We start from the raw sequence: 18,188 nt of genomic DNA, 5'->3' as shown, positions 1-18,188 counted from the left end.
CAAATAAGGTGTTAAGTAGAGTTTTCTGACGTTAGCATATGGTTGACAATGTAATAGATAATCTGCCAGATCTTCAACTTTTGATGTCCCACAAATACACAGTCTATCCTGTATGGGAATGCCCTGATATCGGCCTTGTAACATCTTTGTCTGCATTAGCTCAAAGCGGAGGCGGGTAAATGCCATACGAAGAAACATCAAAGTCTCATAAATTTAGTGAATTTCTTATAATTCAGACTAGCAGTTGGATGTAGGTCCTTGAAACCTTACATACAGTTTGCTTACTTTTGCATACTTTTGTGCTCCCAAAGCTATTAGCCCCCTGGGTTCTTGAATTTTTCTGGTTATCAGCATAGTTACCCAAGAAAGGTAGTTCTTAAAAGCAATTTAGTGTTGAGAGGGGCTTCTGCTTTGACAGTCAAAAAAATTATGGGCAATCTTAGTATTTTTTAAAAATTTATATAATATTGTGCCAGAAATAGTGTTCAAGGCAGCCAACAACAATGAAACAAAAGTTGAAAAGAAATTTCAGATTAAAATTGTAACAAATGGACAAAAGTCCAATAGAAGGCATAGCTGATACCAAAATAGCGTAACCGACCTTCAACCATGGGCTAGTTTGTATCAATCAATCAATCAATCAATCAATCAGTCAGTCAGTCAATCAGTCAGTCAGTCAATCAGTCAGTCAATCAATCACCTTTAATACAAAGACCAATATCTAAATAAACAAATAAAATAATACACAGAATATCTGGAAGTTGAGTCATGGCAGTTGGATTTACAGTATTTCCAGTTGAAATGTTTCGCTACTCATCCAGGTAGCTTCTTCAGTCAGAGGAGAGTTGGTAGGAGGCCCCTGATATATCCTCCATGTTGTTTTCCATTCCCCCTGGTCTGAATAGGTTTGTTAGATGGACAAAAGGTGTGGGGGGGGGAAGGTTGACTGAAAATCCCACTTCTGCAGTCCTTCTCCACCCATTGTCATGGGTCGTTAACAGTGGTCTTTCTGGTGTGTGGAACTAAATACTACATTCTCCCATATAAAATACTAAATTCTGCTATATAAAAAGTGTATGTGTAAGAGTTAAATATATTCTAACAGAAGTGATAAGTACTTGCTGGCTCAAATCTCTTCTAAGGATTCTCACTGATAGCTAAAACCTATCATTGATTCCTTAAAACTTTCCCCTCACAAATTTTAATAGCAGCTGCTAAATTTTTTTGCTATATTGTATAAAATGTCTGTGTTATGCCCTGACAAAAGTAAAAGGGTATAAAATACCTCAAAACTTCTTGGTGTTTTAGCTAAGATCAAGTGTAGTGACTAGTATGTATGCTAAAGACTTTTGCCTACCAGCAGAAGAAGAACAACAGAGGGGCAGCAAACCTTGACTCCTGCAGCAGGGAGTTCCAAAGCTACAGCGCATTCCCCTGCACCTTGTCCTTCCCCACCAGGCATTCCTCTGATAATGGCAAGACCTAAAGAAGGACTTCCTTCCTAGGCAGGCTAGAATGTGATTTACCTGTAACTTGGAGTAAATGAACCAGTAGTCTGATTCACTATAAAACAGAGCTATGTGATTTCTTTTGCCTCCAAAATGTACAGTCTGGTACTTTTAACTAGGATGAGTGTGATGTTTTATAATTGGAATAGAATAGAAATTTTAAATTACTGTATCTAAATTTGCAAGTCTGTATCCACTTGCTTGTGGAAAGGTTCCTACGATTGAACTCCATGGGATTGCATTTTTAAAGTTGATGTTTAGAATAACTGACATAAGCAAAGTTTCTTGGAAACATGTTTTTTAAAATGGTGCCACAATCAAAATGCTCTCGCTTCTTCTGTATATAGTTTGCTACGGTTCAGATGGATGGTAGCATGGATTCGTCTGAAGTCTGAACTGCTTGCGAACCTCAGATCTTAATAGAGGGAGGGTCTCACATTTTGAACAGGGACGTGGTGGCGCTGTGGGCTAAACCGCAGAAGCCTGTGCTGCAGGGTCAGAAGATCCGGCAGTCGTAAGATCGAATCCACGCAACGGAATGAGCACCCGTCGCTTGTCCCAGCTCTCGCCAACCTAGCGGTTCGAAAGCATGCAAATGCGAGTAGATAAATAGGGACCACCTCGAAGGGAAGGTAAACAGCGTTCTGTGTCTAAATCACACTGGCCATGTGACCACGGAAAGATTGTCTTCGGACAAAACGTTGGCTCTATGGCTTGAAGAGCGGGATGAGCGCCGCCCCCTAGAGTCGGACACGACTGGACAAAAATTGTCAAGGGGAACCTTTACCTTTACCTCACATTTTGAGGTTGTGGACTGAATTTTGAGTTAAGTGGGGAAAGTGCTGTTTTAGGAGGTATAATTTTGGAGGGTTTTTTTCCTCTCTCCCTCCCAATATCAAAGAACATGGACACATTCAAGAGAAAATTGGAGAACCATCTCTCAGATCTGCTTCGTCTTGGATTCCTGCCTTGAGAAGCGGTTGGACCTGATGGCCTTGTAGACTCCTTCCAACTCAGTTATTTAATGATTCTATGATTTTTATTTATTTATTTTTGCAAATCTTTAGCAATACCTATATAGCACATGCTGGGATTACTAGGATATGAGGTCATTGGGTTTCTATACACAAGTATCCTTGATGAGTAGCCAGCTGATATGCCCCACAGCATGGCTTTTCCACCTCTTGTAATAGTATGCATGTAAGCATAAACCCACCATATGGCATGGTTAAAGGCATCTTACAGCTGTAGTGGTTTCTATATACAAATGTGAACTCACACTTCTGTGATATGGCAGCTGGGCAGAAAAATGTATTTATGGAGTATATCTAATTACGTGGGTGGTAAATGAATAGTTACTGGAAATTTGCTATTGTAAATATTCCCGTATTTTGTTAAGAATTGGTAATACATCTATGGCTATCGGTTTGCATCTAGTGGTGTTCTGTCTGTCTGTCAACAAGCTGATAGCATGAATAAATGGAACAGATTTTCCCCTCCCTCTGTATACCCCCCCCCCCCAAAAAATGTGCTCTAGAGAGCTGAGGAAGTTTACTGTTGCTGGATTCTGTTTTGTTGCGAAACCCAGTGCATCTAGCACTGTACATGCTCCCAATGTATGTGAGCACTTCTGGTGGATTCCCCTCATACTGCTATCCTCCCCAACACAGAGGCACCTCACAACTTTCCCCCTCTTATAGGGCACCCAGATTCACATACACAACCTTCTCTCACTCACACATATAGTATTTGAAGTCTCCCATTAGCACTTAGCATGAGGACAGCAGGCTGAACAATATGAACTGGCCCCTGTAAATTAGCATATGCCTTGGGGAAAACCCCCCCCCCAAAACTCTGTCTTGTTTCATCTTCTGTACAGTATTTGGTGATGCTGTTGTAATAACGATGCACAAATGGCCAATACTACTTGTGAGGTTGTTCTGGCTTCTGAAGCTCTGGTTCATTTGTCGAGGTTGAGATTTGTTTGGTAATAATTTCTATTGTTTATTGTTATTGGTTGTAGCTGTTAGAGGAGTCATTCCACCCTTCCAATGAAATAAATACCTGGATGAAATGCTTTGATGCTGAGACTGGAAAAGTGGTGGGTTGGACTGCTTTGTTCTTTTTCTTTTCTGTTCAAAGCTCCAGCCTCTACTTTGATTTAAGGATTCTTATAATACTGTAGTGTCTTTCAAAGAAGGCCAAGTGTTCTTATGATATAGCCTTTCATTATAATCACCTAATGCAACTTGATCAACATGGTTCATGCAGAGCCTTTTCGCTGAGGTAGATGTGATGTAGTAACAGTGAGCTTTGGATAAGGGAATTCTGATGTAAATGTTCACAGGTTTTATTTTACTGCATGCACGTGTTCTCTTTTCCTTTTATGTTGCTTCCTCAGCGTTTCTTCAGATCTGGGTCAGGAGGTATAATGGCTTTCTATAGATCCTAAGGTTATTTCTTGCTATCTGTGAAGGAAAATAATGATTGCTTTCATACAGAGCAGTCCAGCTTTACTCCTAAACTTTTAAAATACTCCTCAGGTCCTTGAAATAGTTCATGGTCTGTGTGTTTACATTTGAAAGACTGCAGACTGAGCAGGAGAGAAAATGGATGCCATTTTTGAGGGACCTGACATATGTATAAATCATTTTATGTATATATCTAAAATGGTAAGGAAATGGCAAATGTATGTTAAGTGTGTGTATCTTCCTCAACCTGGTGCCTCCCAAAATGTGTTAGACAATAGTTACCATCATCCCCAGTCAGCATGATAATGGCTGATATTTCAGGTGGGTAGTAAGACTAGGTAAAGAAATATCTAATTGTTTTAGGAGTGCACAGGTGATATAGTGGTTCCAGGAAAATGCTTGTACTGTATATTGCACCAGTGAGTGCAAAATATATATAAAATCCTCCAGTCTGGAATTGGCAGCTTGGTGGCTAGGGAGCTGTGCTGAGGTTTTAGTCCCCACTGAAGCCCACATGATACTTGGTCAAATATTTTTAATGCTCCCTGGTCAAATTAGCAATGCTTTAAAATATTAGTTACATTCCAAACAGTCTAATGTATTTAAAGATGATTAGTACTATCTAGTAAAAAGGTTATCATCTAATTTAAGTTATGAAATGGAGATTCTAGTTTATACTTTGCAATTTATATGGTGTCCCTCTCAGCCTGATAGAACTGCCACATGCATAATTCATTTTTTGTATACTCAGTGCAATGTACATCTTCTACAAGTACCTTGTGACCTGAGAATTGGGGTTGCTTCTTCTGAAGTTAGGGGGTAAGGAAACTCTACTTAGTCCATAGACCGCTTCTGCCTTGAACACAGTGGCATGTATTTATAACTTGCTCAGTGTATAATACAGTTCGTTGGAAGACAACATGGGCAGACATTTTCTGTGGTACAGTTAGGTGGTAGTAAAACAAGAACTCAGCAGATCTGTTTGCACTCTGGTTTTATTTTGTGATAAAAATGTGTTAATTTCCCTTGTGTGAGCTCACCCCATAATTTGTGCTGCTGTTATGGACATTTCAGAGAGACCTCCTTCTGTTTCTTCCAATGGAATTTAGATCAAAGGCAAGCAGGGTGAGAAAAACTGCTCTATAGTGTCATTTTGCTGGGATGTTGCAGAGAATCCTCTGGTGCCCCTGGAGATGATGCCTCATTTCATCATCGGATTTGACATGTTGACTGGGAGGCAGGCCTGCAAAGCCATTGTCTGTGTACTCTCTTTGGTCAATAGGAAGGCTTCCTAATGGATGACGTTCTGGGACTAGCTTTTCTCTGTGCATCATAGGCAGATAAACCGCTGATCCGTAAAGGACTAGAAAGGATTTTATTTACCTGCCCTTGCTCTCCAAATGGATAAGAGTCTGAAGGTCTCCCAGAGGGAGAAGGGAAGATGGCCACCTAGCAAAAGCAGCAGCTCAGAAAGCCTCGTAGGAGAAACGGGCAGCAACAGATGGCTCAAACCCTGGGTTACTTGCAGTATTCCCTGTGTTGCTTGCAAGCGGTAAATTGTCTAAAGACAGTGCCAACACTGGCTTTTGCATCCTCTCCTGGGTTATCCTGTAACCTCCCACAAGTGCCTTCTGTTATTGTTTTGTAACACTACTGTGTGGAAGCAATTTTGGATTTTCATTTCCTTTTATTTACACAATTATCAAAATGTTGCTCTATCAAGCTGCATTGCAACTCCAGGTCACCTCTGTCTTTTGATACAATCCAAGGCATACCTTTCAACATCACAATAATCCAAGTTTGATGTGGAAGAGGATGAAATTGACCAATTCTATAAAGACTTACAACACCTTCTAGAACTGACACCAAAGAAAACTGTTCTTTTCATTATAGGGGACAGGAAAGTTAAAGTACGGAGTCAAGAGATAAAAGGAACAACAGGTATGTTTGGCCTGGGAGTTCAAAATGAAGCAGGGCAAAGGCTAATAGAGTGTTGTCAAGAAAACAAGCTGGTCACCACAAACACTCTTTTCCAACAGCACAAGAGGCGACTCTACACATGGACATCACCAGATGGGCAATACCAAAATCAGATTGATTATGTTCTCTCCAGCCAAAGATGGAGAAGCTCTATACAGTCAGCAGAAACAAGACCTGGAGCTGATTGTGGCTCTGATCATCAGCTTCTTATACAAAATTCAAGCTTAAACTGAAGAAAGTAGGAAAACCCACTAGGCTAGCAAAGAAGAGAAGGGAAAGAAAATGCAAGGGAGATGAGAAAGTTGCCGAAAATGGAATGCAGACTTCCAAAGAATAGCAAGGAGAGACAAGAGGGCCTTTTTAAATGAACAGTTGAAAGATATAGAGGAAAATAATAGAAAGGGAAATACCAGAGATCTGTTCAAGAAAATTGGAAATGTTAAAGGAACATTTTGTGCAAAGATGGACATGATAAAGGACAAAAATGGGAGGGACCTAACCAAAGCAGAAGACATCAAGAGGAGATGGCAGGAATACACAGAGGAATTATACCAGGAAGATCTGGATGTCCCGGACAACCCAGATAGTGTGGTTACTGACCTTGAGCCAGACATCCTGGAGAGTGAAGTCAAGTGGGCCTTAGAAAGCATGGCTAACAAGAAGGCCAGTGTAGGTGATGGCATTCCAGTTGAACTATTTAAAATCTGAAAAGGTGACACTGTTAAGGTGCTATACTCAATATGCCAACAAGTTTGGAAAACTCAGCAGTGGCCAGAGGATTGGAAAAGATCAGTCTACAGCCCAATCCCAAAGAAGGGCAGTGCCAAAGAATGCTCCAACTACCGTACAATTGCATTCATTTCACATGCTAGCAAGGTTATGCTCAAAATCCTCCAAGGCAGGCTTCAGCAGTATGGGGACCGAGAACTCCCAGAAGTACAAGCTGGATTTTGAAGGGGCAGAGGAACTAGAGACCAAATTGCTAACATGCGCACAATTATTGAGATAGCCAGAGAGTTCCAGAAAAACATCTACTTCTGCTTCATTGACTGTGCAAAAGCCTTTGAGTATGGAGCACAGCAAACTATGGCAAGTTCTTAAAGAAATACTGTAGGAGTGCCTGATCGCCTTATCTATCTCCTGAGAAATCTATATGGGGGACAGGAAGCAACAGTTAGAACTGGATATGGAAAAACTGATTGGTTCAAAATTAGGAAAGGAATACGACAAAGCTGTACTGTATATTGTCTCTCTGCTTATTTAACTTATATGCAGAATAAATCATGTGAAAGGCAGGAGTGGATGAATTCAAAGCTGGAATTAAGATTGTCTGAAGAAATATCAGTAACCTCAGAAATGCAGACGATACCACTCTGATGGCAGAAAGTGAGGAGCAATTAAAGAACCTCGTATGGAGAGCTGGACCATAAAGAAGGCTGACCGCCGAAGAATTGATGCTTCTGAATAGTGGTGCTGGAGGAGACTCTTGAGAGTCCCCTGGACTGCAAAGAGAACAAACCTATCCATTCTGAAGGAAATCAACCCTGAGTGCTCACTGGAAGGACAGATCCTGAAACTGAGGCTCCAATACTTCAGTCATCTGATGAGAGGCGAAGACTCCCTGGAAAAGACCCTGATGTTGGGAAAATGTGAAGGCAAGAAGAGGACGAGAGAGGACAAGATGGTTGGACAGTGTCATTGAAGCTACCAACATGAATTTGACCAAACTCTGGGAGGCAGTGGAAGACAGGAGGGCCTGGTGTGCTCTGATCCATGGGGTCATGAAGAGTCAGACAACTTAAGAACTAAACAACAATAGATAAACTGATACTATGTTCCTTACAGTTCTGATTTTTCTGCTTAGGGATGACTGTTCCCCGTTAGTACACATTTCTCTTCATGTAATTTTGACTTTTCAAAAAAAAAAATTCTTTTTCTTTTTAAAGGAAGCAAGGGGTTTTACTCCAGTTCTTGTTCCCCATGAAGTCAGACAAAGCAGAAAAAAAACCAAACCTACTTTGTTAGTGCTCATGAAAATAAAATATGTCTGCAAATGTTTATTCTTCAAAAGGCATAGATATTTACATAAATAGTTCATCACTGTATTTGTTTATAAAACCAAATACTGAAATTTCTTAAGAAATTTCATGAAATTTCTTGATCTGCCAATAATGTGCATAGTCTTCAGCATATATTGTGTTTGAGTTGCTTAGAGTGAATTTGTTTGAAAAACTTTATTTGTTGGCCCTGTGAATGAGTTCTATCAATTTCTATTTGTTGCAGACCAAAGGTTGCAAACTCTTCTGAGGCATGTTAGGTTTCTGTGGACTACCTTTTGTAGATGAACAGTCCCTGTCCCTTCATAAACTATTTATACACATATTATTCACTAGGAAATATCCTCTATGGCTGCCCTACATTTTTTGGTTTAGCTGTTTCTGCCATCCAAATGGTACATGGAGGAGAATCCCATCTCCACCCACAGTTTGCTCTTTATCGCCCAATGAAATATTTATAGAAATAAATATATATCTCAGACCATCCTTGCTGTAGGCTCTTTGTGCACACTGAGCTTCCTTCTGGTATTAGAGATATTCTTTTAGAATAGATTGTCAAGGGTCTCAGTGGTTGAGCCTAATGAGTCAGAATGATGTCCTGGTTGCTGAACTGGTTAAAATAGATCAGCTGGCTATTTAGAAAAGCTGAAGGTTTAGTTTTATGTATCTGAAAAGGAGAGAATACCCTTGGAAGGTTAATGGTTTTGCGCTCTCTCTCTCTCTCTCTCTCTGTGTGTGTGTGTGTGTGTGCGCGCGCGCATGCATGTGTGCACCTCACCAAAATGAACAGGAATGGAAATTTGCATGCTGTTATGCGGTTTATGTATGCTCCAGTATTTGGACAACAATTTATGAACCTCATTGTTCTTAGGGTCTGGGTATGTAGGTAACTTGGTCAGGTGGCTATGACTATTTTCATTTGAGACATGCTTATTCCCAAATGTAGAGCTAGACACCATGCTGGCTATGGGCTCAGAAGAACTATGGCCCATGATGGTAATAGTTCCAAGCTCTGAACCAAGCCTTTCCTAGAAAACCCCATTCTTGATTAACCACAAAATCCCATCATTTCCCAGTGCATTTTTTGTTAGCTGGTATGCGTGCCTGAATCTGGCCTCAAAGAACTTCATATAGCAGAATCAAGTATTTGTCTCTACTAGTTTTTACCTTTCACAGTGCTTGCTTTTTTTGGGGGGGGGGGTTGTCTCTTCACTATCCCATTCTGTAACACTTGGAAAGACTTCCTTGAGGCCCTTGCAGGTGCTCATGTTTTTGGCCTCACTAACTTTCATTAGCCTTATACCATATAGCCAATGGTGAAGGATGACTGCAGTTGCAGTCCAAAACATCTAGAGGGCCATGCTTTACCCATTCTTGGTCTAGAGTCTAAACCAGTGGTTCTTAACCTTGGGTTACTCAGGTGTTTTTGAACTGCAACTCCCAGAAACCCCAGCCAGCAGAGCTCATGGTGAAGGCTTCTGGGAGTTGCAGTCCAAAAACATCTGAGTAACAAATGTTAAGAACCAGTGGTCTAGACAATTGCCTTCCAACCTTGGTCCCCAGATGTTCTTGGACTACAATTCTCAGAAATCCTGCCAGCACAGCTAATGATAAAGACTTCGGGAGTTTTAGGCTGATACTCATGAGGTGCTTCAGATCCTACTTTATTGTAGGCTTTTCTCTGCTAACTGGATAGTATTGAAAAGGTTAACAATTTTTGTTGTTAATGACAGTTATGCAGGGCTTGATGGAAACAAAATTCAGTGTCCTCTTGCTTCTGTTTTCCCTTGTAAATGATAGGTGGCTGCATAATAAATTAAATCTGGATCTTGCTGTGAATTCCATTTGAAATATATAGCTGTGGGCGTGACAGATAGATACCCAAGGAGAGAAAGATTACAGGTACTTCACAGTCACAGTGCTTTGATACCACTTTAGAAGACTGCCATGGCTCAATGATTTATTAGAGAGCTCTAGTGCACAAACTGTATCACAGTGGATGTGAGAAATATTTATAGTATAGATACTCAGTGTACATATAGTACAGATTTTATAGAAATGCATGATCCGTAAAGATTTCCTGAGCAAAATGCCTTGTATAATTTAATATAGGTATCTGTTAGTGGTTTATACCAGCCAGTTTGGAGGCTGTGTGTGGAATCTCTTCCCAGCTGTCTAAAAAAGGAGGTATTTCGAGGCAGAAATCATCTAAAACTTCCTGCTGATCTGGGAAAGATGTCTTAGTTCTAGAAGCAGAATGCCACCCTTTAACATCCTTGAAGGTATAAGGACAGTTTTGTTATGGATTCGGAAGACAAACCTTGATCCCCATGGCTGGTGGAGTGTAGCTTGTTATCTTATTATGCAGTCTTTTACTTAGTCTTTCATGTAGTGGATCAATGCATTTGTTTCCAGTCTCCATGGTCTAATTAGCTGGATCCGCATTGACAGTATTCTTTAGGTTGCAAATGATTTCACAGTCTTAGGTATGGAATTCCCACCATCTTTTCCTTATGAAATGGGTGCACATAATTTAAATCTTAAAGCCTACATCCAGTGGGCCACCCATTCATTTGTGTATATGCTGGGAAATGTATTTGCCTTCCCCATATGTCATCTTTATGGGTTAGGAGAGAAAGTGAATGGTGTTCCTTAGCTTCGGGCGCATAGTAAATGGCTAAATTCTGCATGTGACTCCAGTGGTGCTGTTTGTGCACTGCTTGTTTGTGACTGTTAATCTCTCCTATTCCTTGTTTGTCTAAATGTCATTCTGAATGCTGTAGCACTCTAATTAGGAGTATGCAGGATTTTTCTTATTGCTGTCCTGGAATTATTTCTAGACTATTGGCAGTTACTTCAATGAAAAATGTGTTTAGAAGTGATAATTAATTTCTGACAGAAAAGTAGAAGATATATTAATTTTTTTGTCTTTGGTATGAATTATCCAGAGAGAGAAAAGCATTAGTAGAGAAATCTTTGCTTATTTGTTGCAGGCTTTGCCACTTATGACATATATGTACAGATGAGCACAAAACAAGAAATTATATTCAAACTGAAATGATGATAAATATTAAATATGCAATTATCCTTTTGTTGCCATTGTTTTAGAAAAATAGTAAATGTTTAATATTAAACAGGGAATACAGTGGTGCCTCGCAAGACGAATGTAATTCGTTCCACGAGTAGCGCTGTCTTGCGAAAAAATCATTTTGCGAAAAGCGATTTCCCATAGGAATGCATTGCAATGTATTCCTATGGGAACCTTGTAAGACGAATGAAATTTTTTCGTCTTGCGAGGCATCTGTCGCAGGAAAAAAAGTCTTGTGAAGCACGGCCATAGAAGAAGCCATCTTGCGAGGCACCATAGTGATCGAAAAAAAGATTCATCTTGCAGTTTTTTTGTCCCGCGAGGCGTTTGTCTTGTGAGGCACTACTGCACTTGTATATAAGCAGAATCTCACTTCATGTTCACTTCTTATGAATTGTGTCCAAAACAACCATTGCCTCTATCCTAGACTGTTTTGTAAAGAAGGGGCTATACATCAGTTAAACTTTTAAAAAATCTTAGCTATTTAAAATAAAACATGCACACATGCACACCCACATATACATTAAGTGCCTCTTCCACTCTTGTTCCTTTTCTGTGGGGGAGGGGATAAAATATATTTTATGTGCAAGCTTTGTAGCATTTGTTCTGTTCACCATTTGACTATAATGTTGTCTTTTGCAGGATGAGATTGAGGAATTACGTGCTGAGATGCTGGAGATGAGAGATGTCTACATGGAAGAAGATGTTTATCAGTTACAGGAGCTCCGGCAGCAACTAGACCAAGCCAGTAAAACTTGCCGCATCCTGCAGTATCGTCTCCGTAAAGCTGAGCGACGTAGCCTCCCTGTGGCACAGACTGGCCAGGTGGATGGAGAGCTCATCCACAGTCTTGAACAAGATGTCAAGGTACAGTTGTGCTTATGAGTTTTCCTTTCCTCCCATCATGAGGAAGGCGTTAGGTGAATGAATGGGTGCGAGATGTAAGGAGCCCCTTTGTATTATGCCAATGTTGGGGGTTTCTTAGAAAAAAATTGTTATGGCAAATTTTTCCAGATATGTTTTGCAAAAATTTACAGATTCCTATGTAGATTGTACTTGAGTAATTTGTTTATATGATTTGTTTTTATTTTAAAAAACAAAGGTTAATGATCAAATAAACCAAATTATTTCAATTGATCCATTTAATTAGACGAAAACAGAAAGTACTCTTAATGTTTTTTTAAATATTACATTCAAATACATTCAAATACGTATGCAGAAATTGCTTTTTGTTAGAATAAATTGTTTTTAAATTATTACAACAAAATGTACATCCTTTACTATTAAAATAAAAATTAAGGAGGAAAGCCACTGAGAATTGTTGGTAGACTAATTTTAGCCTGCCTAGCAAGTTATGTTTGACATTCTTTGGTCCATTCTGGTCTACAGTACTTCCAACAGTGGAACTCTTTTCCACTAAGGTCATTGAGGCCTTTCCAGTTTCATTGTCACCCTCTATAGAACTTGTCCTGTTAGTTCACTTTCAGATTCAAGCAATTTGGCTTTCAGTGTTACTGATGAATTTTATGAAATATTTAAAAACAAACAAGCAAACAACAACAACAACAAAAACAGGAAATTCTCTGCAGAAACATTAAGTGCTGTAAAATGTATGCCCTGTATCACTGTACTATATTAGGCAATTGATTCATGAGATCTGGTACTGGCAATTCTAACTGTGGGTATTCCTTCAAGATTTCAGGTAGAGACCATTTCCAGTTCAAATATATTTGTTCCTTATACTGGAGACCATGGGGTTTTAATGTAGGTTCTTGTACATGGAAAGTATGTGCTCTGTCCACCCCCACCCCCCAGATATTTGGGACAGACCATGTGATTTGGAAGAAAAGTTACTTAAATAACCTGCTAATAAATGAATCTGGGTAACATCCTGGTCTAGGGGAGAGCCAAGGATGTTCTCTTGGAAGAGTGTGTGATGTTACTGTTTGATATTTTAGTGGCACAAATTATGATGCTTGAATTTCTTTGCGTAAACATTGTCTACCTCTTCCTAGTCAATTAAGGCATGATAACATCAAGTGAGTAAACAGAAATAAATGGAGTTCTGGGAAAGTAGGCTCAAGCTATCTGTTTGCCTTGTGTAGTGGGAATGAGAGGAAGCAGAAGATACCACTGTTTGTGTATTTCCTCATTCTGGATTCCACTCTATGAATAATTGAAATTGGCATTGGCTGTAGAACTCAATGCCGTAAAATTTTAAGCTTTCTAAAGTATAGTTCTTGCTGTTCTGATTGTGAAGGTAAACTTTAAAGTCCGTGGAGAATGCTGAATCAAGGCTGGGAAAGCTGTGGCCCTCCAGGTATTTTTAAACTGCAGCTCCTTTGAGTCTTCGCTGGCATAGCCAATGGCGAGGAATGATGGGATCTGCAGATTAACCAATCTAGAGGACCACAATTTGCCCACTCCCCTTCTGATCTCTTTTGAAAGCAGAGAGGCAACAACACAGATATCTTGGATCTCTCTGGTTCTAGCCTTGGCAGTGAGAACGAATGGGAACTTGCTGTGCTTAACATTCTTTTTGATCAATAGACATCCTTCAGTTCTTCATTTCAGCTGAGTTCACTGTGGGATTTTGCATGGGGTTATTAGGAAGAGACTGGTATAGTATTTCATAGCATGTACTGCAGAATGGATTTTAGAGCATTGCTTATCCCTTCTCTGTGGAGAAGGCACTATTGGTGTTTTTTTTGTAGAAAATTGTTACCCATCAAGGTTGTTGTGAGCTGAAAACATAATTTACTGATGGCAACACCATGAATTTTGTAGCTGCAGGTGAATGTGAACCTGGTTTTCCTAAGCAATCGCTGCAGCCTTTGATCCAGTGCTTGGAACTATAATGGTTTTTTAAAGACTGTAGCCTCCCTGATCTGAGCATTTGGAAGGATCTAGTGCAAGACGTTTCAAATCTCTACTGCAGTTTGGCTCTCTGTCTCTGTTCTTCTACGTTTCCCCCTTCATTCCCCTTCCAGTCTCTTTCCATTGCAGTGTTTATGCTCCTGGAAAATGTGCAGGCCAGGAAAAGGGGCTAGCTGCAAGAATATGCTTTCTCATCAGCTCAGTTTACAATCATGAGAACTAAGCAGCTGACCAAAGAGGCCAAGCCCCTCCCTTGAGCTGCCTGCAGACCTTAGCTAGTTCATGATGAGTGTACAGGCCAGCTGGGTGGTGCAGCATGTGCTGTTTTAGTGTGGCACTTTCTTGGCATTGCATAGCAACACTGGCTGTTGGAGAATCCTGCTTCTCTTGCTGCTTCTAAGACTTGCTCTGTTGCTATGGTCTCTCAGCTACAACATTTTGATCTAATGGTATAAGTATGTCGATAGGGATTGGAAGCACAAGCTGCTGGGGTAGGAAAAGGCAGGAAAAGACATCCTGTAACATGTCCGGCACATCCCTATTGGGTGGTGTGACTGGAATGAGAGGAGAAGGAACTAGGGAAAATTAGACTGCTAGGAAAAACAGACTGGATACTTAACTGTGCCCACATCTTGATGGATTTGTTTCCCCATGATTCCAGAAAGCAAGATGCTTTAGTTTTAGACCCTTTACCATTTTCTGAGTGTGACTTTCTTAACTGTCCAGCACAGTTAGCATTCACTAAATCTCCTCTCAGTGGATTTAAATTCTCAGCAAATTCCTTGTTCCTCCCCTTTCTAGTTAATGATGAACCTGCAAGTTCACCAAGGAGATGTTGCTGTCATGGGGACCCTCTGTGATTCTCTAGACTAGGTACAGGTTGGATCATTTGCAGAGGAGGTGGAATTGAGTAGCCTTGTTCCAGGGAACAGAATTACTGTATTGTAACATATCTTATTCTCTAGACTTTTATACTGTGGTTTTAACAGAGAATAATTTAAGATGGGGTCACTGACACTATGCTGTGTGAGGATTTTCGCCTCTTGTGGTCCTTCTATCCTGGCAATAAGAGACATAACTTTTGTTTTGCCAATTCGCCTGGCTAAACTTTTAAATGAACTGACCAACCAGGTTGTGTTCTGCCCACCTGCATCAGTTGGGTTGCCTGAGAGACCAAAAGAGAAAATAGTAATAACATCCAGAGAAAGACTTCTCTAGAAAACCAGTGCAGAAGTATGCCATTTCCCTTGTAAAATCAATTGTTAAGCTATTTTCACTTTTCAAGTTTGTGCTTTCCAACATTAGCCAACTCAAGGAGGGAAATAAAATTAATGCACACCATTTTTCCTGGTTTTCTGTTTGTAAACTCTTAAATAGACGGCCTTTATGTTTGGATTGGTTCCACCTCACAGAGAGTTGGGTGCAGCAGCCTCTCCAGTTACACTGGCATGTCACTTTTCTTTGGCTGCAAAATGCTTTTTCATTCTTGCTGTGAGGAGTTGAACAAAACCTGAAACTGAACCAAGAAGAGGCCTTTACACAATGAAGTGTGTCTTCTGCCAAATGCCCCAGGCACCAGAAAATGACTGATCCTGGAATGAAGTAAGCCACATGTGACTGATGACAATCTCCACCCAAGCATCCACCACTAACTGCTCTATAATTAAGAGGACAGGCTTGCATGGTTGCTTAAACACAAATATAGCCACCATCCACACCTGCTGGGGACCTATAAAACAGAGATGGCATCCACTGGGGAGAGGTAGTTAAAACTCTGCTATGCTTACATTACCATCCTGTTCTGGCATCTTTCTACCCATCGGCACAGTAGTGCTTTGGTCTCTCTTGATCAGAACTGTTAGTATATGGAAATTTCCAGATCTAGTTCTGCCAAGGGGGGAATCTATTGGTGTCCCAGTGAGATTTGTTTGTATGTTGTATATGGCAACATACAAAGTTGCGTTGGACTGAATCAGATCTTAAAATCTTAGCGCTGCAGAGCTGGAAGGGACCCTATGGATCATTGAGTCCAGCCTCTATAAAGGAGGCACAGTGTGGAATCAAATTCTCAACCCACTGAGCTATCCAGCAGTAGTCTCAAATGATGGGCCTGTTTGCCTAGTATTGTCAATACGGAGAAGAGCCTTCCTGGGTTTCCAACAAGAGTTTTTATGGTTTCTCTTGAGGAGTAAAAATTTAGCCTGTTTACCACACTCAGGGGGAAAAAAGGAGCTGCAGGAAGACCAAATTTATTATCAAGGATTGAAGCAAAAACAGCTTAACCACTTTATAGAAGTAAAGGCTTCTATACTGAGATCTGAGTTTTGTTTCCTTGGGTATTTTTAAATAAAATTTCAACTCCTTTCAGTGCTTCCTGTGCCCAACCAGTACTACTTTGAGGAGTGCAGAAAAGAAATTGCTGTTGTATGCTGAAACATACTGGAAGAATGTAATCAACTCTTAATTCTATCCCTTTTGTGTTTTTAACAGAAGGCAATTCAAATTATGAAAATCCTTTTTTTTTTCATTGAAGCTGTATGTCTAGTCAGTAGATATGCTTTGACTTGCAGTAGATCTCTGGTGCCTCCTGCAAAAGGGTTTTCCCCATTGCCTGATATTTGAAACTTTTAACTAAAAATGCAAGAACTTGAAACTTTGACCTTTGGTATGCAGAGCAGTTGTCAAAACAGTGCTTCCAAATGCTGCATCTCTGGTGGCAGGAAAACTCCACAGATATCCATACATTTAAGGTTTGCTTCTAGGATTTCGAATATAAGGGCTAGAGTGGTGGCTTAGTACCTGAGCAAAGTGCCAGTACCCTCTGGTTCTAAACTCATTTTAGTTGTGAACTCAGAAAGTGGTTTTTGGCAAATCCCCAGTTCTCAGCCTCTGCCCTGCCCCCAGATGTAGTGTAGGGATAATAAGTTGTACTTACTGAGATTATGCATGTGAAATACAGTATTTGAGCTCCTTGGTCAGGACCGGGCAGTTTATATCCTGCTAAGATGAATACAGACTGCCCACTGGCCAGGGGCTGAAAAAACCTTCTTATTTTGCTGCCTGTAAAAAAAAAACCCTCCTTATTTTGGACCTGCAAAAACTGGTGGCTCTTAAAAATCTGAAGTTGAAATTTGCCACATATTTTTGTGTCAGACATTACTCAGAGATTTTCTGGCACTGTGGCAAGTCTACAAAATGACAGCCTGTTGCTTTAAATTTAACGAGAATAATAGAATGTGTATTTTCTCCCAGTTTTGCTTCAGAATATACAGAACTACCCCAGCAGTTTTGTTAATTATCCTTTTTCCATTCTTTCAATTTCCAGGATCCTTTTTATTAGCTCCTTAAAAGGAGCCAAAGGCTTAAGAACAGGCTGTTTTTTTTCCATCTTAAGCATGTCTGCCTCTAATTGGTTAGCAACATGCTCCAATATGCCCGAGAGTTTTGTATCTTCATTTCTGGTGCTGTTCTGAGGTTAAATCATTTTGTAAGTGAAACCTCTCTAAGTGCACACAGCTTATTGAATCAGGACAGCCATGAGCCTACTAGTTTACCTGTAAAGCATCCTTTTTCCTCCATGTGGTAGACTACAACTGTCGCCATCCAAAGCCGATGTGATCAAGCTGTTCTGACTGAGCATGATAGGAGTTTTGCTTCAACACCTCTGAAGAGCACCAGGTTGGAGGAGGCTGCTGTAGAGCATGGTGTGGTCCAGTTGCAAGTGTGCTGTGTCCAGCATGACTGCTGTGCATAGCTATGTGCATAGGAGACGATACATATTCTAATTGAAAAAAAATGTAAAAGGTACAAAGAGTGGCATTATTATAAATAAATAATTAAATGAATATGAAAATACAAAGTAATAAATTAGAAATATTGGAAATGTTGAAAGCATTAGAAATGTTATAATTTTGAGTAATCTGTATCCTCTGTTAATGATACATAAATAGACCATTGCTGAACCTAAATCATATGAAAATGAGGCTTTTTAGGGATACAGTACTTGAAATGTTACAATTTTTGCTATCCTGTGTGTGATCCAGAAGTCGATTCTTATATAGCAACATAAAGCCGCCTAGAGTGGTCTAATACGATCAGATAGGCGGGATAGAAATAAAATAAATAAAATAAATAAATAAATAAAGGTACATTGCATTTGGAAAGAGCATCCAGGATTTGAAATGTGGCATATATTGTGCTCCCTCCA

At 40.0% G+C, this 18,188-nt stretch overlaps 1 protein-coding gene across 2 annotated transcripts in view; it reads left to right on the top strand.

Moving 5' to 3' along the window:
• MTCL2 (microtubule crosslinking factor 2) overlaps nt 1–18,188 on the top strand; it is an 89,474-nt gene that overhangs the window by 20,235 nt on the left and 51,051 nt on the right. For both annotated transcript variants that reach the window (XM_020782410.3, XM_020782411.3), the window contains exon 2: nt 11,747–11,971. In XM_020782410.3, the coding sequence (XP_020638069.3) occupies nt 11,747–11,971 (225 nt within the window). The remainder of the gene's footprint in view (nt 1–11,746; nt 11,972–18,188) is intronic.

This window comes from Pogona vitticeps, chromosome 4, assembly GCF_051106095.1.
Source record: "Pogona vitticeps strain Pit_001003342236 chromosome 4, PviZW2.1, whole genome shotgun sequence".
NCBI lineage: Eukaryota > Metazoa > Chordata > Lepidosauria > Squamata > Agamidae > Pogona > Pogona vitticeps.
The sequence above is the reverse complement of the archived record's forward strand: the minus strand, read 5'-3'. Positions and strand labels throughout refer to the sequence as shown.